Consider the following 25798-nt stretch of genomic DNA (forward strand, 5'->3'; position numbering starts at 1 on the left):
GACAGGGCATTTCTTTGCTCACTGCTGGATCCCCGGGGCTTAGAACCACATCTGGCACATAGTAGGAGCTCAGTAAATACTTGTTGAGTGAAGGAATATATAAGTGAATGGGTAAACAAGAGAAAAAAAAAATCCCAGCTAGAGCTTATATTCTCAGGTGGACAAATGAATAATAATCAAACTAATAAATAAAATAATTTTAAAATGTGATGAATGCTAGGAAAGAAATAGAGTTAAATAAGAAAGAATAAACAAACGAAGCCAAGAAAGGGGAAGATCTATCTGAGGAGGTAATTTTTGAGCTGAGAGATGAAAGATAAAAATGAGCCAAAGATGGAAAGAAAAACAAGCAATAAGTGCAAAGGCCCTGAGGCAGAAAGGGCTTGATGTGTTGGAGGAGCAGAAAGGAGACCAGTGAGGTTCAAACTGGGGTGAGGAGAGAGTGGTGTGAGATGGGGTTGGAGAGAGAGCGTGAGGTAGATCATAAAGGGCCTTAAGAACGTGGTAGGGAGTTTGGGTTTTATTCTAAGAACACTGAGAAGTTGGTGGATACTTTGCAGCCCGAGTGTATCATGATCTGATAAGTTCAGAGACGACTACACTGTTCAGGTAAGAGAAGATGATGGCTTGCACTGAAATGGTGGCACAGGAGGATGGAGAAAAGGCAGACTGGATGAAGAAGTGAGGGAAAGGAGGAGGCCTAGATTTTTGCCTTGAGCAGTTGTTTGCCAAGATGATAAGTCCTGGGAATGAGAACAGGCTTGGAGTGAGTGGGGAGTCAAGGCTCTGTTTTGGACACTTTCATGTTGAGATGCCTGTGAGTCATGCAAGCAGAGATATCAAGAAGGCAGCTGGATGGGGGTATCAAGAGATATCAAGGGACAGCAAGAAGACAGAGGAGCTGAGGGTTGTCAGCACAGATGGCACTTAGAGCCACTGAGAATGATGAGAGCAGAGTGGGGAAAGCATCCATCTAGAGAAGAGTCCCAAGGTCCAAGCTCTGGGGCTCTCCGAATTTCAAGATGGGTTAGATGAGGAGAAGCCAGGAAAGGGAATGTGGAAGAAGTGGCCTAGAAGAAAACCAGGAGAACATACAGTTCCAAGAGTCAAATATTTCAAAAAGGAGAGAGGGCTCAACCGCCTAAGATGTTGCTGAGACCTCGGTAAGATGTGTGCAGACAAGCGCCTGCTAGATCTGGAACGCAGAGGGATCAGGGTCAGGCACGAGTGGGACAGAAGCCAGACTGGAGACGAGAAAATGGAAACAACTTCCTAGTTTTCTATAAAAGGGAACAAAAAGAAATATGGCAGTAGCTCGAGGGAGATGTGAGTCTAAGTGTTTGTTTTTATGGTGGAAGATAGTGGAGCATGTTTGCATGTGATAGAATGACCCATGGAGAGCATTTAGTGATGCAGGAGGGTGAGAGGAGGGGGCTCTTCAGAGACAAATGCTTGAGAAGGTGAGAGGGATGGAATCCAGAGCACAGATGGAGAAAATGGGCAAACATACTATGTTCGCCCACCAAGAGAAAGATAAAAATAAACCCTGTGGTATTGAACTGGAATTGGAGGTATTACTAACTTATGGTTTTACAGAATAGGTGAAGCTATAATATGTGTGTGGGAACCATGTATCTATACAGCAGTTTGCACACATAGTCCCAGATCTTGATTTATAAATGTCCTTCTCCACCAAAAGGAATCAGGATCCTTGGAGAAATGACTGACACCATAGCTGGGACTGAGAGCCCACGAGACAAACCTGGAACGTTTTTTGATGCCAGAAAGTAGGCTAGTGTTTAAAGAATGAGGAGGAATGTCAGGAAGACACAGAATCCAGCTTGAAGGGGCTCCCACTGGCCAAATCCAGGACAGTTTGCACCTCAAAATAAATTATGAAAGCAACAGCTTATAACTTATGGAGTAAAACAGGACTCTATGAGTTCACAGGGACATAAATAAATGAATAAACAAATAAATAGGAGGGAACACATTTCTTGTAGTAACATTGTTTCAAATAAAGGTAGAAGAAATGGTGGAGCTAGAAATTCACCATTTGACAAAAATCATACTAATCATCCAATGATCAAAGGGTGATAAAATTAGTGGATGAAAGTGTGATGAGGTATAGGATACCTACAGATCAAAGTCTCTCCCCTAAAATATTTATTCATTAAAAAGATAGGATTAGTCATTGTACCGTGGAGAAACCTGGCAGACACCCCCCTAACCAAGTGATCACAAAAAATGGACAACCTGACACCATGTGCCTTCTGATGTGAGGCACGGAGGCTACAACATCACTTTGCTGGCATTCCTGCCAAAAATGTATCACCCCAGTCCCATCAGGAGGAAACATCACAAAAACCCAAACAAAGGAACATTATACAAAATGATTGGCCTTTACTCTTCAAAAATGTCAAGGTCATGAAAGACAAAAACAGACCTGGTGAATTGTTCCAGATTTAAAGAGACTAAAGAGACCAAAGAGACATGACAACTAAACGGGGTCCTGGATTGGACCCTGGATCCAAAATTTTTTTTTATAAAGGAAATTATTGAACCAATTAGTTAAATATGAGCAAAATTCATGGATTAAATAATAGTATTATATTGATCTTAATTTTCCGATATTGATAATTATACTGTAGTTTTGCAAGAGAATAATGTTCTTTTCCTTAAGAAGTATACAATGTGGTATTTAAGGATAAGGGAGCATCATGTCTGCAACTTACTCTGAAATGGTTCAGGAGAAAAATTATCTATATATGTGTACATATATATATACACACACATATACATATATAATAAAGCAAATGTAGTAAAATATTTAAACAGGAATCTGAGCAGAGTGTGTTTGAGAGTTCAGTGCACTACTCTTGAAACTTCCGTTCCTTTCAAGAAATGTCAGAGTTAAGAATAACCCACAAAATGCTTGCCCACCTTGGCAAGGGGCTCCAGAGAACTGGGGCTAAAGGTGTCTGAGCTCAAAGACAGGCTGGCTGACTCTTGGCCAAGATGCTTTGGGAAGTGTGCCCATGAGAGAGCCACGTGGTGACCACAGAAGAAAAGGTTTCAGGGGCAAAAGGGAGAGCTGTCAAGACGTCATACAAAGCATGGAGATAGGGCCAAAGGATGACTTCCCTTTCCTAGCAGAGCCCGTGTAAGGAGCTTCCGGTCCCCCAGGGGCTGCAAAGGGGGCAGGGGGTACCCTCAATACTGACTACTGATTAGGGCCAGACTCTGAGCCGTTAGATATTAATTTACAGAAGACTAAATTTAGAAGACTGGCACACTGAAATGAATTTTTGTCCAGGAGAAGATGATCTCCCTGAAGGCATGAATTAGCTGTGCCAGACCCAGCAATCGCATTTCAGCATCCTCCTATCCCAGTGTTGTATCCACTGTCCACTCCTCGAAACAAATCTTTGACGTGTGCTCACTCTGTATGAAAATCATACCTTTACTTTTCTAAACATTGTATTTTGACACAATAGAAGATTATTTTCTTAAGGAAAGCAGGAGAGCACACAGTGGAAGCAGCTGCTTTCACATCCACCCGTGGAAAATGCCAGCAGTCAGGCCCAGGCTGCTCACTGAGCGTGTCCACACTCACTCCCTCCGAAGCCGCTCTCTCCAGCTGGAAAAAGTCATAATCAAATCTGCTCAAGTCCTCACTGCCTCGCTCTGAAGGAAACCCGATGTAGAGGTAGGCGCTGTTGGATCCCAAAATAATTTGGTCCTAGGGAGGAGAGAGTGGGCTCGGAGGGAAGAGGCCAGAGGAGGTGAGCCAGCTCCTCTGTGTAAATCCTGAGACCCCGTTTATCCCCCAAACAGGAAAGAGACCCGTAAACGAGGAGGGAAGAGGGGGCCTCTTGCTTTTTCGTGCTTTCACTGACTCTTTCCTTTATTCCACACTCTCCACCAGGCGCTGAGAGTCGGTGGGGACTGGGCAGACCCATCCCTCCCCTCTGGGACTTGATGAACTAACGATGTAATCACAGTGATGTAATCACAGCCCAGCCCATGCGGGATGCTGGGAGGAAAAGGGCGGGCCTTCTGCAGAGTGTATGGGGCCTAATTTACACTGGGGATTAGAGGAGACCTCTTGGAAGGTGCACTACTTAAGGTGACACATCAAGTGTGTTAAGTTTCGGCGAGGCTGAGAAGGCCACTGCCCACCGGAGCCTGGCACGTTTTGAGCATCCAAGGGGTCGTGTGACCGAGGGAAGCCCAGGCAGAGCAGTGAGGCCAGAGAGGCAGGAGATGGGCCGGCTCCCTGGGGTGTCCTAAAAGGGAGGTCATCGAAGGATTTCCGAGAAAGGGGTGGCCTGCTCCAGTGTGCTTGTCTCAAAGGCTCTCTGTGGCTAAAGGTGGAAAAGGGACTGGAGAGGGGCCTGGAGCCCCTGTGCTGCTGGGACTCGGGCCAGGGTGGTGGCAGGAGATGGGGAGAGCCCGATGTTGGCAAGGGGCTGGCAGTCCCTCTCCACGGCAGGTTTTAAAAATCTAAAATGTCATACGGGGGTTCGAGCTGGAAGGATTTTGGCGATCACCTAGTTCACCCCTCTCTGCTTTATGGGTGAGGTCCGAGGAGGTGAAGTGACTTCCCCAGGACACACGGGGAGTTAATCTCAGGTCTCCTGAGCCCACAGCTGTGACCCTGTCATCACTGTGACACGTAGCAGAGGGACACGAGGGCGTTAGCTCCCAGCCCTGCCCACCTCCCTCCAGCTCTCAGACAAACTTGGGAAACCCTGTGGCTCCGCAGGAGAGCTTACCAAATGCTGCAGCTTCGTCTTGGTCGTGAGGGGCACCCCGTTAACGATGACCTTGCCTTTGCCGTGTGGAGTCACCGTCACTTTACCATCCGAATTTGTGAAGGAAGCGTGTTTATCTGAAATTCTAAAAGGATAAGACTGTGTCTAAGAGACCAAATAAATTACGATTTTAGTGAAGAGTTGAGATCGTCCTTTCTCATTTGCACAATCAGGTAAGCCCTACAGCTGCCAAGGAAGCCCTGTGGGGCTCCTGGGTGCTGGCTCCGGGGGTGGAGGTGGAGAGGTGGGTGCAGGGACTCTGCCCTCCAGCGGGGAGACAACAAAGCAATCATTTCTCAGTGGAACCCCGCCCCTCCCCCACCCTAGTACTAGAGCCCTCAGGGGATGCACAGGCCGGTAAGATGAGGGGAAATGGAAAGAAAGGTGTTTCAGAAGAGACACTTGGAAGGTGACTTAATAATGTGGCCACATATTGCTGAGAAGTTTAGGTCTGGTTCTTGGTCTTTATCTATACAAATCCAGACTTGAGATGTTACAGGATTTGGGGTCAGTATCAGAGGTGTCAGATTGGCTGCCCAACAGACGTCATCTCTGTGCCCTGAATGACCGGCTTCCTGGCTGTTCTAGAATGTTCCTGGACTCCTTGGCTGTCATGGAATGTTCGGGAAGTCGAGACACACAACAGCCACCCGGAGCCCTTGTCTGCCTGGGGCTCAGGGGTCCTGTGGGAAGGTTTGACCCTCAGCTCATCTGGAGTTCAGCCCTTCCAGACCTGTGTGTTAGACTAGGGTCGCTGCAGGAAGTGGTCTGGAAAGGGAGATGAGGGGGTCCCCAGGAAGAATCAGAGCAAAGGGCCTGGAGGCCAGTGGTCAGGGTGAGTTAGTGCCCACAGGTCCCCCGCCTCCCCTCTCCACCCCCCTCCCAGCCGCCAACACACACACAAACACACACACACATGCTCCCCAGGCGGGCTCAGGAGGGCTGAGGTATGTCGGGGGGACTGGTCAGTAAGGTCCCTCTTTGTAGGGGCTGATTGAGTCTATTGACTGGAAATCTGTGGGCAGTCAGGACACAGTGGTCCTGGAAGAGGGACAGAAACCCTGGAGCAGCAGCCTCCCCAGGAGAGAGGCCACGGAGGTAGGGCCCCACTGTGAGTTTACGAACCCGCCTTGAGGTTCCACAGGGGCTCCTACAAGGATCCTGAGGGGTCCTCAGGGAGGGGATCAGCTCAAAGTCTGGGCTTTGCCTTTGCCGGTTGGTGAGGGCTCTGAGCACATGATCCAAGGATGCTTTGCTCCTGGTGGTGGGACCACAAAGGCATAGGCCACCCATAGGGGGCCTGTCCTCCTAACTCTCTTCACTTCCTGCCCCATCTACTCATGTCCATTTGTGGAGAATTATTCCCTTTGTCCCAAGCTCAGAGCCAAGGAAACAAAGTGAGCACAGCACAAGGGATTTCGGTGACAGAAGAAAACCCTCTGAAGGTGATCTTCCATAAGCATTAGAGTCGGTCCTGAGGAAGGTCTGGTCATATCTTGTCCTTGGTTGTCCGGCAGGGTCTGTGGCCTGGCCTGAGGACGACTGGATGAATTCTGAGAGTCTCCTCTGGGTGCAGTGGTCGCAATTCTCTAATGCTGGACAGAGGTGCTGGGTCACGTCAACTTACCCCAAACCTTGAAGAGTGATGGCATTTGAAGCTGCCTGACCAGCATCACACGAACCTGAAAAGAATTACGGTAAGCTGTTTTCAAATTTTTTCAGGATTTGACATTAGTAAGTTAACATGTTTGATGTTTGGGAAGTACCATATCCTCTCCAATTAGATCATGTGAAGGGATTTTTTCACTGCGATGTTCAGTCGTGATGGTACATGGACATCACCTTGCCTTGGGGATAACTGTTCTACTTTCTACCTTTTTTGTGATGTTCCTAACTTTCTGTTTGTTTAGGAAAATATTTTTTATTTAAGAATGTGTCATTTATGTTAACATTTAATGGATTTATTATTGTTATTTTAAATGAATTTTTATTAATTTTTATTGGAGTGTAGTTGATTTACAATGTTGTGTTAGTTTCAGGTGTACAGCAAAGCGAATCAGTTATACATATAAGTATACCCACTCTTTTTTAGATTCTTTTCCCATATAGGTCATTACAGAGTATTGCATAGAGTTCCCTGTGCTATACAGCAGGTTCTTATTAGTTATCTATGTTATATATAGTAGTGAGTATATGTCAACCCCAATGTCTCAATTTCCTCACTTTTTTAAAGTTCTACCTTCTTCATGGGAATTCTGGAGGAAGAAACTGTTGCATCTGGGCCTTAGGAGACCCACTGAAGCCTGGCCACAGGGAAGGCCCTGGTCTGTGAAGCTCTGTTTCTGTCCAGTGACTGAGCCCAAGGACAGTGCTGGGAGCATCACACCAACCTCCTGGGGCTGCCCCCTCATTCGGCCCCCACTGCCGTCCTGCATGAGCCTCTCCTGTCCTGAGTGTGCACAGGGCTAGGGTGGGAAAGCCAAATGGGACTAAATATTGGCGCCGTTTTCCAGTGGATGAATGGATCAACAAAATGTGGTACACACATACAATAGAATATTGTTCAGCCTTAAAAAGGGAGGAAATCCTGACACAGGCTTCAACATGGATGAGCCTGGAAGACATTATGCTAAGGGAAGTAAGCCAGACACAAAAGGACAAATACTGTAAGATTGCACTTATGCAAAGTGCCTGGAATAGTCAAATTCATAGAGACAGGAAGTAGAATGGTGGTTGCCAGGGGCTGGGGGAGGGGCTAATGAGGAATTATTGCATAAAGGGGACAGAGTTTCAGTTTGGGAAGACAGAATCAATCTGGAGGTGACTGCAGGTGAGGGTTGCACAACAACACAAAGGCCCTTAATGCCAATGAACTGTACGCTCAAAGACGGTTAACATGGGGAATTTTCTGTTATGTGTATTTTTTTGTGTGTGTGTGGTACGCGGGCCTCTCACTGTTGTGGCCTCTCCCACTGCGGAGCACAGGCTCTGGATGCGCAGGCTCAGCGGCCATGGCTCATGGGCCCAGCCGCTCCGCGGCATGTGGCATCTTTCCGGACCGGGGCACGAACCCGTGTCCCCGGCATCGGTAGGCGGACTCCCAACCACTGCGCTACCAGGGAAGCCCTGTTATGTGTATTTTACCACCAAAAAAATCAAAAAGAAAAAAGGGGCAGGAAGCATGAGCAGGACCAGGGCAGGTCTAGAGGAGTGAGTACCAGCTTCAATGAAGTGCTTGAGAACCCCCGTGAGCTGCGGGTCTTCATTGACGTTGAGAAGGTGCGGGAAGGTCTTCATCATCTGCTGCTCCTGGAGGAGGAACAGAGAGAGGGCTTCCTCGCCAGACAGGGCAGCACAGCACAGACAGTAATGTTCCTTCCTATCCACTGTTCCTCGGAGCTGTTTGTCTGTGCATCCCGTCAACTCACCCCATAAAGCAAACCCAGAGGAGGAAAGTGTGACCAGGGGCTTCGCTGACAGAGCGGGTGCGATCCTGGCAGGTCAGCGGTCGGGGGCCTGCATTCATCCCGTCAGGACTGTTGCAAAGTACAGCCGGTTTCCTACTCTGTTCACCATTCCCAGCTGCTCTCGCATGGTTCCCTGCACTTTGGTTTCTACCCCTGCCATTTCTTCAGGCCCTCGGCATCCCCAGCTGTCAGGGGGCCCCATACTGGTGCTCGCCTGGGTAATTCTTCCCAGGTTCCACTAAACCACCTGCCCTACATCTCACTCCCCCAAGTCCTTTGGCGAGCAAAATGGGGCCTATTGCATCACCCTCTCTTGGTGACCAAAATGCACTTCATTTTTTAATACAGGTGTTGATTGGTATTGCGGTTATAGAGGTTTGATAGTCAAGCAGAACTGGAATAAGCTATGCAGGCACAAGGAAAGCTTTTAAATCCTGAATTTCTCATAAAGAATAAAGAAGATGAGAGTCCTGGTTCTAACTGTCCATACAGAACAGAGTCCTGGGTTCTTCACTCTGGATCCTACTTGACCCCTGCAGCCAAGGGTCACAAACCCAGGTACCCCTTACACAGGATGTTACTTTCTTGGCCCTTCTGGCTGCTGGGTGCAGCCATATTACATCCACGCCTCTAGAGTTCTTGGACCCTAACTTAACCTGACCCCCTGCTGCCACAGACCTCCACCCGACTCCACTCCTTCCGCCTGGAGCTCACATCTATCCTGGCGTCATGAGCCCTTTGGAATCTGGACTGGACCCATCCCACTACTTCTAAAGTCCTCCAGAGCTGGCCCATGACTTTGGAGTTTGTCCAGAGCCTCGTGGCTTTGGGGAGGAAGGTCATGGGAGGCAGGGCATCTCCCTGGCCCAGGTACAGAGTTCACACCCGAGCCCATTTATGATCTGGAATTGGCGGTGAATACCAGATACGTGGTTCAGGGTCACAACTCACAGACCCCAGAAGACAATCATGTTCCTCAGATCCTCCCCAAATTCTAATTATCCACAGCCTTGAATTCTATTCTCAGCCTCATGGCCTCTTTGCTTCCTTCCCTTTCATGCCCTGTCATTCTCTCCCCAACTCTGCCAATAATTTAATTAAGTCATACGTCACATATAACATGTCACATTCACATATTATACATAATACACCTCACCCCGATTATCCACCTGGCATCAACCCAGGCATTGGCACTTGTCTGGGTAAGGGGCAAGGCCGCCCACCCCCCGCCAGGTTGTCAGCCTCGGCAGGTGGAGGTGGTAAGCTCACCTGGGCAATGGCCACGTAGTACTGCTGCCATTCACTCCGGGCCTGCTCCAGCTGGTGCACCCAGCTCAGCTCTTCAGGGCGAGACCTGAGCCGACAGGCTGGCAGCTCTGGAAGGAGGGAGATACTTTAAGCAACTTAAGGCCAATTTAAGGTCTGCAGTGTCAAAGGTGAGGCACAGAATGTCTCAGTCAAAACATGGCACTCTCAGCAGGAGTGGGAAATAGCACTGCACTGACTGCACTTGGCAAGTTCTAGAAAGCCTAGGATATTCACAGCAGCTCTATTCACAATAGTCAAGATGTGGAAGCAGCCTAAGTGTCCATCCACAGATGAATGGATAAAGAAGATGTGGTACATATATACAACGGAAGGTTAGCCAAAAAAAAGAATGAAATCATGCCATTTGCCCAACATGGATGGACCTAGAGATTATCATACTAAGTGAAGTAATCAGAGAAAGAGAAATACCATACAATATCACTTATATGTGGAATCTAAGAAAATAGCACAAATGAGCTTATTTACAAAACAGAAACAGACTCACAGACAGAGAAAACAAACTTATGGTTACCAAAGGGGATACCTGGGAGGTGGGAGGGGGATAAACTAGGAGTTTGGGATGAACATATACACACTACTATATATAAAATAGATAAACAACAGGGACCTACTGCACAGCACAGGGAACTATACTCAATGTCTTGTAATAACCTATATGGGAAAAGAAATAATATATATACGTATGTGTAGGTGTATAATTGAATCACTTTGCTGTGTATCTGAAACTAACACAGGGCTTCCCTGGTGGCGCAGTGGTTAAGAATCCACCTGCCAATGCAGGGGACATGGGTTCGAGCCCTAGTCCGGGAAGATCCCACATGCTGTGGAGCAACTAAGCCCGTGCACCACAGCTACTGAGCCTGCGCTCTAGAGCCCGTGAGTCACAACTACTGAGCCCACGCACCTAGAGCCCGTGCTCCACAACAAGAGAAGCCACTGCAATGAGAAGCCCGTGCACCGCAACAAAGAGTAGCCCCCGCTCGCAGCAACTAGAGAAAGCCTGAGTACAGCAACGAAGACCCAACGCAGCCAAAAATAAATAAATAAATATATTAATAAAAAGAAACTAATACAACATGGTAAATGAACTCTACTTCAATAATTAAAAGAAAAAAAAGACTAGGATCACCTCTTAATTCAAAGGAAACTAGAGCAAGGAGGTCCTTTGTAGGAGGAGCGCTGAACCTCAGCAATCTGTTTTTTTAATCATGTGGGCATGTGAGAGCATTTCAGGGCATTCCTGTAAAGTCAGGGGATTCAGGAAGAATCGAAGATTTATCTTACCTTGTTTTTCATGTGTTCCGTGTCTGTGCTTATGAATAATGGGAATTAGATGCTATATTTAGGTCAACATCTGCATGTCCGGATTTTAGAGGTACGGAGATTTGTGACAGAGCAGAGTCATGCCTGGACCAGATGTGGGCAGAGCCTCTAATTTAGGAAGTGCGTGGTTGAGTCTGAAGCCTTAGTGAGTCAGGACTTGGGAACCCAGAGATATGCCAGATGGGGCCAACCTGTCCTCGAACAGAACATCCATGGGGGCAGCCAGGTGTGCGTGCATGCGGGAGCGGGTTGTGGTTGGGAAGTGTTGCCACCGCCAGACAGAGAGCCCGTGTGGCACGAGGGAGCCCGGCCGGGCGAGGGGAACGGCTACCAAGGGCCGGACGATGACAGTGGGGTCACACTCCACTAAGAGCACTGAGCGCAGGGCTCTCAGACCTTCTGGTCTGGCTGTTTTGATGCTGAACGCTTTTACCAATTCTACTTCAACAGTTTTATATTTTGTCCTTTCCATCCATACCATTCTAAATTGTTCATGGGCATAAAATTACACATACCTCATGCTGCCATGCTGAAATCTCAGGCCTTCACTCAAAGCAGTGGTCCTCAATAACTGCACAGTGGGCCACCTTAAGGTGGGCACTTTAAGAACCACTGCTGCCCCCGGGATGGATTAATTGGTCCAGATGGCGCACAGTCACCAGGTGACTCAACGTGCAGCCAGGGCTGGGCAGAGTCTTAGAAGAGGGTGCTGGGGGTGGTGCTTCTTAGCTCCAAACATCACTTAACTGCATGAGGCCATCAGCCGAATAAACGCCCTTAGGGCCACCGTCCAAATCTGGTAAGGAAAAAGTAGTCCCGGTGGAAAGAATAATCTCAAAATAAAAATGGCAATAAAAAAAAAAATGACCATTTAAAAAGGACAAGGCCGTTATTTCTCATAACTGCTGTGACTCTACATTCAGGCCAAAATGTCCTGGACAAAGGCCCAGGGGTGCCCCAACCTGCCCTAGGGCTCCCCTAAGACTCTACCCAGGGGTTGGCCCCCAGGCCTGGGCCTGGCCACGGCCCCTCCCTTCCTCCCTCCCACTCCCAGCCTCCTGGCTGCTGGCTTGGACCCGCGCTGACTCCTGACTTGGTTTACCTGCCATTCTGGAGTTTCCACACCCAAGCAGCTGTTTGTTGTTCTCTGCCCTGGACTCTCTCATCAGGGTCGAGGTGTTGACCACGGCTTTGTTCCGGATCTTCTTAGCCCTGTGCAAAGGTGGACACACAACCAGGCCCTGGACCTTTTGCAGTTGGAGCAGTACCACCAGATCACTGGCTGGAAACTGGGCTCTGGTCTCAGAAGGTCAAAGTGGGAGCCTTTCATGCCCCAGTGATTCGAAACTCCACCATGTAAGGTTCCAGTAAACCATGAAGACTAGAAGGGACTCAGAGATATCCAGGGTTCAAATAAATAGGGGCAGCTCAACCGAGGCCTGGAGCCTGCCCGCCACGTGTTCTGGGCCCTGAACACACTCCCCCAGCTGGGCTGACTTGGTTAATGAAAAACTCTCTTCAGTCACTGCTGCTGCTGCTGCTATAGCACCACAAACCCTGGAGGCTCCCGGTCACTCTGCCATGTGCGCCAGGCCAGCAGTGGGCTTAGAGATTACCTAGTTCACTCCCAGCAAATGCTGCATGGGGTGTACTTATGCTAAAACATGACTTGCTCTTTATCTGAAATTCAAATTTAACTGGGCATCTTATATTTTATTTGCTAAATCTGGCAACCTTACTCCTTTCACTGAGGAAGAGGGTTTCCAAGGCAAGCCCACAGTCGCACAGTCCACGGCAGATCTGGACCTGGAGCCCAGGGCCCCTGGGGACCATTTTCTCCTTCCTCTGCATCACACAGTGTCTCACGTAAAAAGTGCTAGCAACAGATTTACATCTGATAAGCAGAGAGAAAATGACCATTCTAAGTAATACTAAAGACAAAATTCAAGATCTGAGTGGTACAGATGCTGGAAGAAAATGTCTACTGGAGTCAGATGATATGGAGACCACGCAGCGCAGAATGAGAATGCAAGTGTTTGTGACTAAAATGCAAGGGCCCCTCCCTGAGAAGACGCCAAAGGAAGACCAGAAGGACAGGCGATTACTTGGGGACATCATAGCAACTACCACTTTTGAGCTTCAGCCCCATGCCAAGCAGAACTTGGCCAGAAACGGTTCATGAACAATCTCAGGTGGTCTTCACCATACCCAGCGAGTGAGGTATCACCTCCTTCAGCACGTGAGGTCACCGAGGGCCAGCGAGGGTCAGGTCCCGTGGCAGGCAGGGCCAGATTCTGACACACAGGCCCGTACCTATTAGAATAGGAACCAAGTCCATTTCACATGTCAGCTGCAGCTGCCTGGAACACAGGCTGAGAATTCCAAGCTCCTGAAAGGAGCTGATGGGGACACGGCAGAGGTGGATTCTCAAATCTACCACATGAATACGCTGCCGGGGTGGTGGCGGCACGCGGTTTCTACCCCTGGTTACAGGCTTCCTCTCCCCAGACCCTCACCTGCCTAGACAGGTCAGGAGGAGTAGGCTCCTACGTGCCTTGAAAAGCAGGAACTCAGCTCTTCCACAGCGTCCTGCAGGGGCTAATCGAGTGGGCTTGTCTCCCCGGCCAGTCCGAAGGGAGGGAACCAGCAGTGAGAGCCCCGCTCTACCCGCACAGGGAGGAGACGCCTGTGACCTGCTGTGTGGGACCTGGAGAAATGAGAAGCAGCTCACGGAAAGCGGCAGAGCCGGGGGCTGGTTCCCAACTTTGGGAGTGCCTCTGACGTGCTCATCTTTATTGTTAGCACAAAAATTCCCTGCCTGCCACTATGCTCTACGTGTGTCCCAGACGACAGAAGGGGAATCTGTGAATGGTCGTGCTATGTGGCAGGAAAACGCAGGGGGACAGATAAGTGACCACATCAGGATTGGGATCAGTGCTTCCTCCCATGGGTTTGAGCCCACGGCTCCTCCCCCATCCAGGGCTGGAGCGACAAAATGACAGGCTCAGGAGGGTCCTGAGCCCCTAATTCGACCTCCTTTTATTTGTTTTATTTTCTCTCACTCTTCTCTCACAAATCCTTTTGTTCTTCCTTCTTCTGGACCCCTTCCCAAGACGCCAGCCCATCAAGTATAAGGGTACTAGAAGAACGTGCCAGATTTAGAACCTAGAACCACTGTGGATAATAAGTATTCATAAACGTACCTTTCAGCATATCTTAATGTCGATAAAGATTCCTCGTAGCAGATGTCAGCCGGACTTATGGCTGCTATCTGTAAAAAATAACCTTTTCAGATTTTGTTTTTCATATAAGGTTTTAGAGCTATTGTTGTCGATATTACACAACTAACAGTCACGGAACATCTTGTAATTTGTGGTACTGTTCAAACTTTACAACTCAGACAGAAAACTCAGGCTTAGAGAAGAATAATGTGCCAAGGTCACTCAGAAAATAACCGGCAGAGCTGGGACCTGGACCAGCCCTGACTTGACACCTGTGCAGCTAACCTCTGTACTACGTGTCCCTCAGCACTGAGTCCCCAGCAGATTTCCTCGGGGATTTAAATGACCGTTGAATCCTGGCACTGCAGAGACCAATCAATAAATCATTACTGAGTAGCCACTTGTATGGTTTCAAGCCTGGCTATTGACTTTGGCTTAATTGTTCTAGAAATCAAATGAGAAAACAAACGTTTTGATGAGCTGGAGGTGGGCAGGGTCACTGAGGGTGAACAGGGGGGAGTGTGATTACCCAGGCAGCAGCTTGTAACTTACGGTCCTGGAGGTCAAGATTCAGAGCATAAGGGCCTGGTGAATAGTCCTTTATCTTTGTCCAGCTTTGCAGCTTTTAAAGCTTGTTCATTATATGATCTCCTTTAATCACCACAGCAGCATTTCCAAGGCGAGATTGTTATCTTCACTTTAGGAAGGAGGAAGAGGAGGTCTTACGGGAAGTATGCTGAAACTGGGATTGGGGCCATGGAGCCTCAAGAGCTTAGATGTTTAACATTCAGAGGAGTCTTACGGGCCTTCTTTTAGTCCAGGCTCTTGGGGGATGGCCCAGGGAGGCCCACAGGTACTGACAACCAGAAAAACGTTAACCAAAATGTTTGAAAAGAATTAGGCAAGAATAAATGATAAAGACAGATCCAGCAGCAGGCGTTTCTCTCCTAATCAGGACAACAGACTGGAGGCCAGTACGAGGCTGGAAGCAGAGCTTGCCCAGTTCTGTTCCTTCCCTAATCTGAAGCTTGAGAGCGGAGCGCCCTGACTTAACACACTGCACACGGTACCACTTGGCAAACTTTCAATAATAGAGTCTGGAGTCTTTTGCTGATGACACGATTTGGCTACTCTCCAGGTTAAACACCTGCCCTGTGTCTAAAACAGTCAAAAATTGATTCCAGTCTTGCCATGGAATGACTGCTGATTTATAATAACATGACATTGTTAGTGTTAGTTTTAAAACTGTATTAGTTTCTCCCTGATAATAAAAGTAATATATAGTTCTGTAGAGAACCAGAAAAGAGTAAATTAAAAAATCAAAATTAGCACTATAGAAACTTTATTTGAACATCGCCATGGAAAGAGCTCCAGGAGTCATGAGATCATAGATGAGAACGTGCTATATCAATGCAGAGTGCTGTGCTTAGTGGTCCACAGAGAATAACTTTAATAATAATAATAACAACAGCAATAATGACAGCTACATGAGTCTAAACAGTCTAAAATGTGGTAAGAAAATCACTTTACCAAAGTAGTTCTGCTGTTCCCACCCAGAGCTGACTGGAGCAGTTTGGTCAGAACAGAGTCTCTGTAGGGAATGTGCAAGACTTTCTTCCCCATGGCAGCATCAGCCAGAGCACTGAATCAAAAGAAAATATAAAACAACAAAATTTTTTACATGTATCAAGAAGAAATCTGCTTCCCTGTGGATAAGTCAGAAACACTCCTCAAATCCCCTTGTCGACCCTATACACCAGAGACAAGACTCTAAGGAATATCCAATAGATGAGACACCTTCTGTACAAAGATGCTGAAGTTAAGACAGCAGCACAGGCTGCTGGTTCTATCTCCAAGGTCAGCACTGGGGAAACCATAACAGAGAGGGAAGCCCAGATCTGAGGCACTAACACACTAAACCTTTGGAGGAAAACCCAGAGCCTGCAGGCTATTGTAAATTTATGTATAAGGAAGGGTTGTGATCTGAGGAAGAGGGTGGCTAGCAGGGTGAAGATAGAAATGGGGAGTGGGTTTAAGTCCTTTTCTTGCCTTTCTCTCATACTGCCTTAGGAAGATCCCATAGCGTTAGGACCCCATAGGACTACAGCATCAGAGTAACAGTGAATAAGAGAAGTAACAGTGAATAAGAAAAATAACAGCTCAGTTCCTGCCCTGCTCAGGGCACTATAGAGAAAGTAGTGTTGTCACTGAAGAGAGTGGGGAAGAGGAGGGAGGAAATCCCATCTCTGTGAAATTATAATCACAAACAGAGAAAAGAAATCTAAAAAATTAATCCATCAGATTTAGAAAAGAAACAAAATGAACATCTAGAAAGGAATAGATACAATAATTGAAATTTAAAACACTATGGATAGGTTCAACAGCAAATTTGACATTGCCATAATGGGAATTAGTGAACCAGATAGTTCAGAGGAAATCCAGATTGCAGCCTGGAGACATAGAAATGGAAAACAAGAAAGAAAGGTTAGGAGACATGGAAGACAGGGTGAGAAGATTCAAATAGTTTAATTGAAGTTTCAGGAGAGAAAAGAGAAAAAAAATGGGTAGAAGCAATATGTGAGAGATAATGGCTGAGAATTTTCTAGTATTGATGAAAATCACTATCACAGAGCTATGGAGGCTAAGGAATTCCAAGGAGCATAAATAAAGACAAACTGACACTCAAATGCAACATAATGAAATTGGGGAACATCAAAAAAGAAGAGCTTAAAAGCAGGTAGGGAAAAAGATTATCTTCAAGGGAATAGCGATTAGACCAAGAATAGAAACCAGGAGAATGTTATCCTTAATGAGATGAAAGAAAATACTGTCCATCCAGAATTATATACTCAGCAAAATTATCTTTCAAAAATAAGGTAAAATAAAGAAATTTCAACCAAACAAAAATTGAGTTTGCCATCAGCAGATGATCACTAAAAGAAATTCTAAAGAACATACTTCAACCAGAAGGAAATTGATCTTACAGAGCAGCTCTGATGTTTAAGAAGGAATGAATAAAAATAATAAAAAAGGAGTAGATGTGAATGAACACTGACTGTATAAGATAGTAATGATAATGTCTTTCAGGGTTAAAGAAGAATAGAATTAACATATATATCAAAAATAGCATATGTAGGATGGAGATACTCATATTATCCAAGAATAGGATAAAGTGTTTATTATATTTAGATGTTGACAAACAGATTGAAGAGCCAAGGAACAGTAAGCATATATTGAATTTTGACATATAACAGAAGTAGCATAGAAGATCATTGGGGAAAGGAGAGACTACTTAGCAAATGACCTGAAAAAATTGGTAATCGATAAGGAAAAAATAACAAAAAGGATGCCCACCTTACACTACTACACACCAACTCCAGACAGATAGGAACTTAAGTATAAATTTTCTTAAACAAGACAAAGAAAATGCAAAACTGCAAAACATAAACAATAACTTCTGCTCATCAATAGACACCTTTAAAAAAGTGAAAAGTCAAGCTACTAACTGGGAGAAGATATTTACAGTACATATACCTAAGAAAAGAGTAATAAAAATAGTAAAAAATGTCTGCAGATCGATCAAAAAGACAATAACTCAATAGAATAATCGGAAAAATATAAGACCAGGTATTTTGAGAGGAAACATATTGCTAATAAGCAAATCAAATGATGCTCCAGCTTGTAGGTAACCAATGCTATCAAGACCATAGTAAAATATGTTTATACCCACTTAACTGGTAAATATCAAGAAATTTGACAATACCAAGCCTTGGAAAAGATGTGGATCAATGGGATATGTTATACATTGCTCCTGGGAATATAAATTGGTCCAACCACTTTGGAGAACAATTTGTCACCCTCTCGAAAAATAAGGTATTCACACACCTTATATATATAAAACCCCAAAATTTCAATTCTTTGTCTATACCAAAAAAACTTTGAAATATTGATACCCAATGATTTGTACAATAATATTCATAGTAGTACTGTTTGTAATAGCAAAAAACAAACAAAAACCTGGAAACAACCAAAATGCCAATTAACATGAGAATGAAGGAATAAATTGTGGCATATTCCCACAATGGAATACTATACAATAATGAAAAAGAAGTAACAACTGCTACTGTAACAACATGGATGAATCTCATAGACAGAACATTTAGTAAAAGAACAGAAAATAAATTAACCAGAGCCACACATAACATGGATAGATATTGTCAATAATGGTGAATCTAAAAGCAAACTCTGCTCCTGGGTATGTACTTAAGAGGAATGAGTAATTATTTTCCCCTAAGTACATGTACAAGAACGTTGATAGCAACTTTATTCATAATAGTCAAAACTTGGAAACAAACTAAATGCCCATACAAGAGGAGAATGGATAAATAGTGGTATATTCCTACAATGGAATACTGCATAGCAATGAAAAACAATTAATAATTGCTAAGTGAAACAGCATGGATGAGTCTCATAGACACAATCCTTAGTGAATGAAGCCAGATGTAAAAGACAATGACCTGGTGGCGCAGTGGTTGAGAATCTGCCTACCAATGCAGAGGACACAGGTTCGAGCCCTGGTCCAGAAAGATCCCACATGCCGCAGAGCAACTAAGCCCGTGTGCCACAACTACTGAGCCTGCGCATCACAACTACTGAGCCCGTGTGCCACAACCACTGAAGACTGTGTGCCTAGAGCCTGTGCTCCGCCACAAGAGAAACCATTGCAATGAGAAGCCCACGCACCGCAACAAAGAGTAGCCCCTGCTTGCTGAAACTAGAGAGAGCCCCCCACGTGCAGCAATGAACACCCAACGCAAAAAAAAAAAATTAAATAAATAAATAAATAAAAGACAATGACCTGATATACATGATCTCATTTTTATGAAAATCAATACAGTTAGGCAAAACTAATCTCTGATAACAAAGGTCAATTCTTTTTGTTAGGATTAAAAATTAGGAGGAGGTATGAGGGAGTTTTCTGAGTTTTGGAAATGTACTATATCTCAGTCTAGGTGGTAATTACATAGATATATACATATATAAAAATCCATTGAGCTGAACATTTAAGATTTGTGCATTTTACTGTATGTAATTTATACCTAAGTAACCTTAACAATGCAAGATCCAGAAAGCAATATAATATTTTACCCTTTTATAAAATTCAAAAATCAGTGCTACTAATAAATAATAATGTGTACAAGCGATAAAACAAGAAATGATCAAAGAAAGAAAGAGGGAAGGAAGTAGGGAGGGAGGGAGATTAAACATAAAATTCAATATGGTGGTTACCTCCAAGGGGAGAATAGGAGAGGAATACCACCTGTTTCTTGGGTTGGGTGGTGGTTTTATTTGTTATTTCATTTAGAAGCAATTAATTAGTTTAAAATAAAATCTACAGGAGGGCCAGGAATGAACCAATGATGATAGTGGGTCATGAACCAAGGGTCATGATTAATCTAAATTTTGGTATTTGAGTTTATTTTTATGGCACAAATAAGTACCTATCCACTGATTATTCACCTGATAACATTTCCTAAATTGGTTAAACTTAAGTTAACTCGTGATCCTTCTCTCAGTCTGTCACCTTCAGATCCTGAAGATTTCTGCCTTTCACTTCCAGCTAAATCCACCAAATTAATACTGGATTGTTTGCTGAGGTCTCTATCTAGAAAAACCTGTAGGAAAGCAACACAGGTCATGCTATTAGAGTGGTAGCAGACTACACAAGAAGACAATCTATTTTACATTCTAAAATATTTTTTCTAATTGTGTTTCACACTCAAAAAAGGTGTAATAAAATTTGCAAGTTAAAATGCCATCCTCTTCATAATGACATTTTACAATAACATTACTAGGTTCAAATGTCTCAGTTGCCCCTTCCCAATTCTGCAAAGCTACTTCCAATGATATATTAGATACCAATTATTGCCCTAGTATATCTGTGATCAATAAGTATTTTAAATCTACTGTGAAATCTGCAAAATAAGTAACTGTTCGCGATGGTGTAGTCATGTAATGGAAAGAATGCTACAGGTTCCCTTTCTGTCGTGTAACTGTGAACAAATGATTTAACTTTTCAGAGTTTCAACTTTCTCAGTTGTAAAATAGGGATGATAGCATGTTTTGGGGATGTTATGAGGGTAAGAGATAATAGATGTAATGGTTCTAACCATGCCTGGCATACATAAATAGGTGTTAATGTTGTTACTGACACCAATAAACAGAGTAAAATCATTCTTTTCCAGTTAATTTTGTCTCTTGCCTCTAAAATATCAAGTTTAAAAAATAGCAGGGCAGGGCTTCCCTGGTGGCGCAGTGGTTGAGAGTCCGCCTGCCGATGCAGGGGACACGGGCTCGTGCCCCAGTCCGGGAAGATCCCACATGCCGTGGAGCGGCTGGGCCCGTGAGCCATGGCCGCTGAGCCTGCGCGTCCGGAGCCTGTGCTCCGCAATGGGAGAGGCCACGACAGTGAGAGGCCCGCGCACAGCAAAAAAAAAAAAAAAAAAAAAAAAAAAAAAAAAATAGCAGGGCAAACCATATTTAAAGTTTATGAATTTCAGTAACATTGTAAAATTAAGTAAATAATATTTAAAAGTTTACAAGGTTCTTTAAAATGCAGAATGCTATTTAAACTTCTCAACATTCCTATGAGGAGAACTATTCATCTCATTTTTACAGAACAAGAAACTGAGGCTTACGAAAGGTAAGTTACTTCCCAAAGTTTCAGAGCTGGTAAACAGAGTCATACATGGTCTAGTGTTTTTCCACTATTCCTGGTTAGAGCAGGACAATCTTTATTTATTACTGTTTTATCTATTACTAGTGCTGTGGCTTAGGGGATGGAGGTGGTGAAATTGTAGCTAAATGTTTAACCAGGCTTTGTGAATAACCATGTCTGAATCAAATTGTCCATAACTGTAGAGATCACTCGGTGATATCCACCAAGGAGAATGGAGGAGAAAAGTGTGCTCTAGTTTATCAAAGATTCTACTTAGTGGGGCGTTACATGGATTACCTGATTTCAAAGATTTTATCTTTGTGATTCCAAATATCAGAAAGACACTTCAGTACCTGGTGGTCCCCTAGGCTCATGGATCTGAAAGTTGGGCATTATTATATTGGTGATGCATACAGAGCCTACTAGTAGAATTCTCCATGACAAACCACAGACCCACTCTCATATCTCCACAGTTTGATCAACTTGGGGGTCAAAACCTGTTTCCCAGAGCATCGAATTTACTTTAGGGAAAGCAGTCTTTAGTCTCAGGGGCATTTCTGGGATCTGGTAGGTCTTACTGCCACCCCTCTGTTAGTAACGGGCTCACTTAGGCCGGGGTTGGGGGTCATGGATGTCGGGGGAGGGAGGCAAGAAGACAAGTGCCTCACTTTCTCCTGCTTCTGACCCTATAGTCTATGTTTGGAAAGAGCCACCTTAATCCATAGGTCAACTCTAAAAAGATTCCATAATACTCACCAGCCCATAACGCTACTGGGAACCTTTCCCTGGACCCCCTTGGTGGGAGGTGGGGACAATGGCATCTACTTGAATCTCACCTGCTTGAACTGAATGGTGATGACCATGTGAGACCGGCTGCTGCTGGCATTCATGTTGGTCGAAGCTGTGGTCCTTATTTTTGTTCCTTGTTCCATCAGTCTTTCAATCTGGGCATAGTTCTCACAAGGCACTGACTTTAGACCATCCACATAAAAGCCCAGCTGTTGGTCTTCCCTTACTTTTAGCCCTCCAGGTTTCTTGGTTTTGGACAGCAAATCTCTCACCTGTGGAAAAAAGAATAAATAATGCAAAATTCAGGAAGGCAAGGATTTTTGTTTACTTCACCGTTACAGCCCTTTCTAGAATATATTAAGTGCTCAGTAAATATGTATTGGATGAATGAATAAATGTTAAAGTTCTATAGGTACCAGACCACCTCATAATTTAAATAAGTAAGGAATAGAGAAATGACAAGCAAGAAAATATGGAAACCTGCTGTAATTAGCGAAATCAGAAGCATATATTTTTTTAGAAATTCAGTTTTATTATGTTCAAGTACCTAGAGCACTTCAACCAGACTGCGAGGTCCCTGAGGGCAGGGCATGTTTCTTTACTAGGATAGTAAATCCTAACATGGTTCCTGACATGTGGTAGGAACTCAGTGAATGCTTGTGGAGAAGATAGTGTAACTGAAGCTAAGCTAACAAGTAATGTTTGATACACTGAATATGGAGTACTGGCCGAACTGCTTTTGTAGCATGAAAAAACATTTTAGTCGGTATCTACAGTTGTCTGACTTTACATAGGTGATTCTAAAGCTTTTGTGCTTGAAAACGTGGTTCTTGGATTATCCTAAATATTCTCCTAGCAATCTTGTTAACTCTTGTAGTTGATTCGCAAACCCCTTGTGAATAATATAAAAAGAAATGATCCCAGCCTCTTTCTGAATTATCACAAATTTTGTATTACAAAGTAATGAAGTCTTACTTTCCTGAGAACGGTGATCAATGAAACTTAAAACACTTAAAAGTTAGTAACATTCAAAGTACCTAATGTTCTGCCTAGGTTAAATCATGCTGCAACAGATGCCACCACTGTGAATATCTGCTTCCAAGGGAAGCTTATTTAACCCAAACAGTATTTGCTACAGCCAAACCTAACAAGAGACTGTGGGTAATTCTTTGGATTTTCTTCTTATTATTGGAGATTTGTGTGATGTCACACTTAGACCATGGCCTCAGGTGAAAGTCCATGTTGCCTCTCCCCCAAAAAAGCCACTTCTGCCAAGGCACAGTAGGTCGAGCTATGGGAGCCTGGTAGAGCCAGAGCCCCTAGAGCAGGTAGTTGGTCCTATACGATGCAGGGAGATCTGGGCTGGGAATCTGACCTGGGCTCTTAGTTCTGGTTCTGCCTCCAAAGTGTGAGAGCTTTGGAAAGTCTCTTACATCCCCAGTTTTCTCCTCATAAGAGAAGAGCGATGGATAAAATGGTCTCTAAGATCTCCCCAAGTATTCTGTAGCTTTAAGTCCTAGAGTCAAAGCAAGATCACAGATTGAATTCAGGAAAGCAAATTAGGACAGTGGACAGAAAGGTCAGAGATAAGCAGACATCAGAACGGAGGCAACTCTGTCTTAGATAGGAAGCCTTTTCTATAACTTCCACTGAGTGATTATAAATTGTAGGAAGCGGCATCTAAGGCTGAAGCTGTGTCTGAAGAAGGCCTATTAGAAAAAAGGTAAGTAGGTTTGTCTAAATGGAATATGGAAGTGCCCAGAGACAAGGGCAGATCCTGGTACCTGATCCTCCAGGTTGTACCTGGAGATTGAATCGATGGTTATCACGAGAACTTCCTCACTCACCTCAGCTCTTGTGAACTCTCCTAAGTCTGTCTCTATCTGGCACTCCTTCAAATATGACTTTGCCGCTAGAGAAATTTTCTAAAACCCCAGTCTGATTCTCTTATTTCCCTGTTTGGAACCCTTCACTGACTCTCCATTGCCTCCCAAAGAGCCTTTGCCTTTTAGCAACTGATGTTTAGCGCCATCTACTGATGCTTCCCTGTTCTCATCTCCCCACATGCTTCCAGCTCTGGCTACACAGGACTCTCACTGTTCCCTTAAACGCCGTGTGCTTTCACGTATCCGTGGACTTATTAAATACGAATCCTGCTGCCTAAAGTGCCCCCCAGGCCTCCTACTGCCTCACCAAATTCATAAATATCTTTCAAGGCCCAGTCTAACTCTGTTGACAACACCAACAGTCCCAGGCAGTACTAGTTCTCTCTCTCCTATGCCTTTCTTTTCACCATTCATGCGGCATATGTAATATATTTTATTACTATCTTCAGTGGATGTTATATCTTCTATGAAACTTCTCCATGACAGGAATCATGTCTTAGGTTTTATTCATTCTCAGAGTCTAGTATGATGTCTGAAACATGAAAAGTATCTAATAAATGTCACTTTGTTGAAGTACGGCTGGAAAAATACCAGAGACTCGTAGAAGGTGAGACATGAAGAAGTATTTAGGATGTCCAATGTCCTTATTTCAGACATAAGAAAAGAGAACTCCAGAGAGATTATCCTCATTAATAGGTATCAGTAAGGGACCCACAATGTGATGCCATTCTCCCCTGTTCCTTTCACAAGAACTTCATAATAAAGGAAGTAAAGTTGTCCTCCTGAAGTTACTGGTATGAAATAAAGGAGCTATACTGTCTCCCAAGCCCATGAACTTGAAAGAAATAGAAACTTAATCTGTGACGTTAACATAATAACCCATTTGAATTTACTATCAACCTTCAACAGTAATAAATGGCTCATGGAAGCATACGAGAAAAAAATAGATATTTTCTCTCCTTAATATAAAGAGAAAGACACTGACAGATTTATTCCTTCAGTAATAGTTATTCAGTAATGATTAAGTGCAAGGCTTTGGGATAGTGCGTGGGGTTACACAAGAGATCTTGGGGTGTGAAACTACCCTTAAGAAGCTTACAATTATAGATACCCCTGTCAATTTACCCATTCAGCAAACCTTAGGGGCATCCATTCTAAACCAAGTATTATACTAAGTATTGCCAATAGAAAGGTGCAATTATCTGTTCTGGAGATACAAATATGTAAATAAAATTTTACAGTATGATATAAGCACAAAGAGGAAAGGTTGCTCAATATCTAGCGTTTGATAAGCGCTACGTTAGAAATTTAAGATTCAGTGCATCTCAAAGTGTAGTGTCTTATTTTAAATTCTCTACTTTATAAATAAGCAAACTGAGCTCTGAGATAAAGTGATATCCCAAAGTCACAAAGCTAGTAAATGAGAGAGCTGGGATTTGAACCCACGTTCTATGATCAAGCAAACTATGGCCCATGGGCCAAATTCAGCCCTCCACTTGTTTTTGTATGATCATTGAGGTAACAATGTTTTTCACATTTTTAAATGGCTGAAAAAAATCAAAAGAAAAATATTTTGTGACGTGAAAATTAGGTGAAATTCAAGCTTCAGTGTCTGTAAACAAAGGTTTACTGGTATGCAGCCACGTCCACTCATTTACATATCCTCTGCGGCTGCTTTTGTGCCCTGAGGGCAGAATACAGTAGTGGTGACAGAGACTTTATGGCCCTCAAAGCCTAAAATATTTTCTGTCTGGACTTTGAAGATAAAGTTTGCCAACCACTGTCCTGAAGCCAGACTGACTGAAGCCTTAGGATGTATAGAGGAGCTGACATCTGAGCTGGATTTGAAGTTTAGTAGTTTCTTTAAGGCCAGAGGAAGCAGGAAGGGTATTCCGGGTAGGGGAAGATAGATGTAGGAAAGAATGACATATTCTGCAAAGGAAGAATAGTTCTATGTGGCTGAAGAATAGAATGTGTGGAGACACAAGGACATAAAATGAAGTGGAACCTACCTAAAATGAGGTAGGTTGGGGCTGAATAGTCAATGCCAGGCTAAAGAGTTTTGACTTTATCTGTAGGATAGGTGAGGGGGAGCCTCTGATATTTATTAAGCTGCAGAGAGTCACTCAGATTTGTGTGTCAGAAAATATCATCACTGTTACCTGTTCATTGTAAATTTCCAGCATGCTGAATGTAACCTGTATAAAAAAGGGCACAAAGTAAATTAAGATTCTCTTGAAACTGTCAT

General features: G+C 44.3%; 1 protein-coding gene across 1 annotated transcript in view; it reads right to left on the minus strand.

The window, feature by feature from the left end:
* LOC132431388 (kinesin-like protein KIF28P) overlaps positions 1 to 25798 on the minus strand; it is an 87731-nt gene that overhangs the window by 24409 nt on the left and 37524 nt on the right. The window contains 11 exon segments of the mRNA XM_060021237.1: positions 3598 to 3742; positions 4779 to 4902; positions 6445 to 6499; positions 8036 to 8126; positions 9554 to 9660; positions 12039 to 12148; positions 14140 to 14207; positions 15688 to 15799; positions 19678 to 19832; positions 21712 to 21936; positions 25713 to 25748. Coding sequence (XP_059877220.1) covers positions 3598 to 3742; positions 4779 to 4902; positions 6445 to 6499; positions 8036 to 8126; positions 9554 to 9660; positions 12039 to 12148; positions 14140 to 14207; positions 15688 to 15799; positions 19678 to 19832; positions 21712 to 21936; positions 25713 to 25748 — 1228 coding nt within the window.

The sequence above is a fragment of the Delphinus delphis genome, chromosome 1, assembly GCF_949987515.2.
Source record: "Delphinus delphis chromosome 1, mDelDel1.2, whole genome shotgun sequence".
NCBI lineage: Eukaryota > Metazoa > Chordata > Mammalia > Artiodactyla > Delphinidae > Delphinus > Delphinus delphis.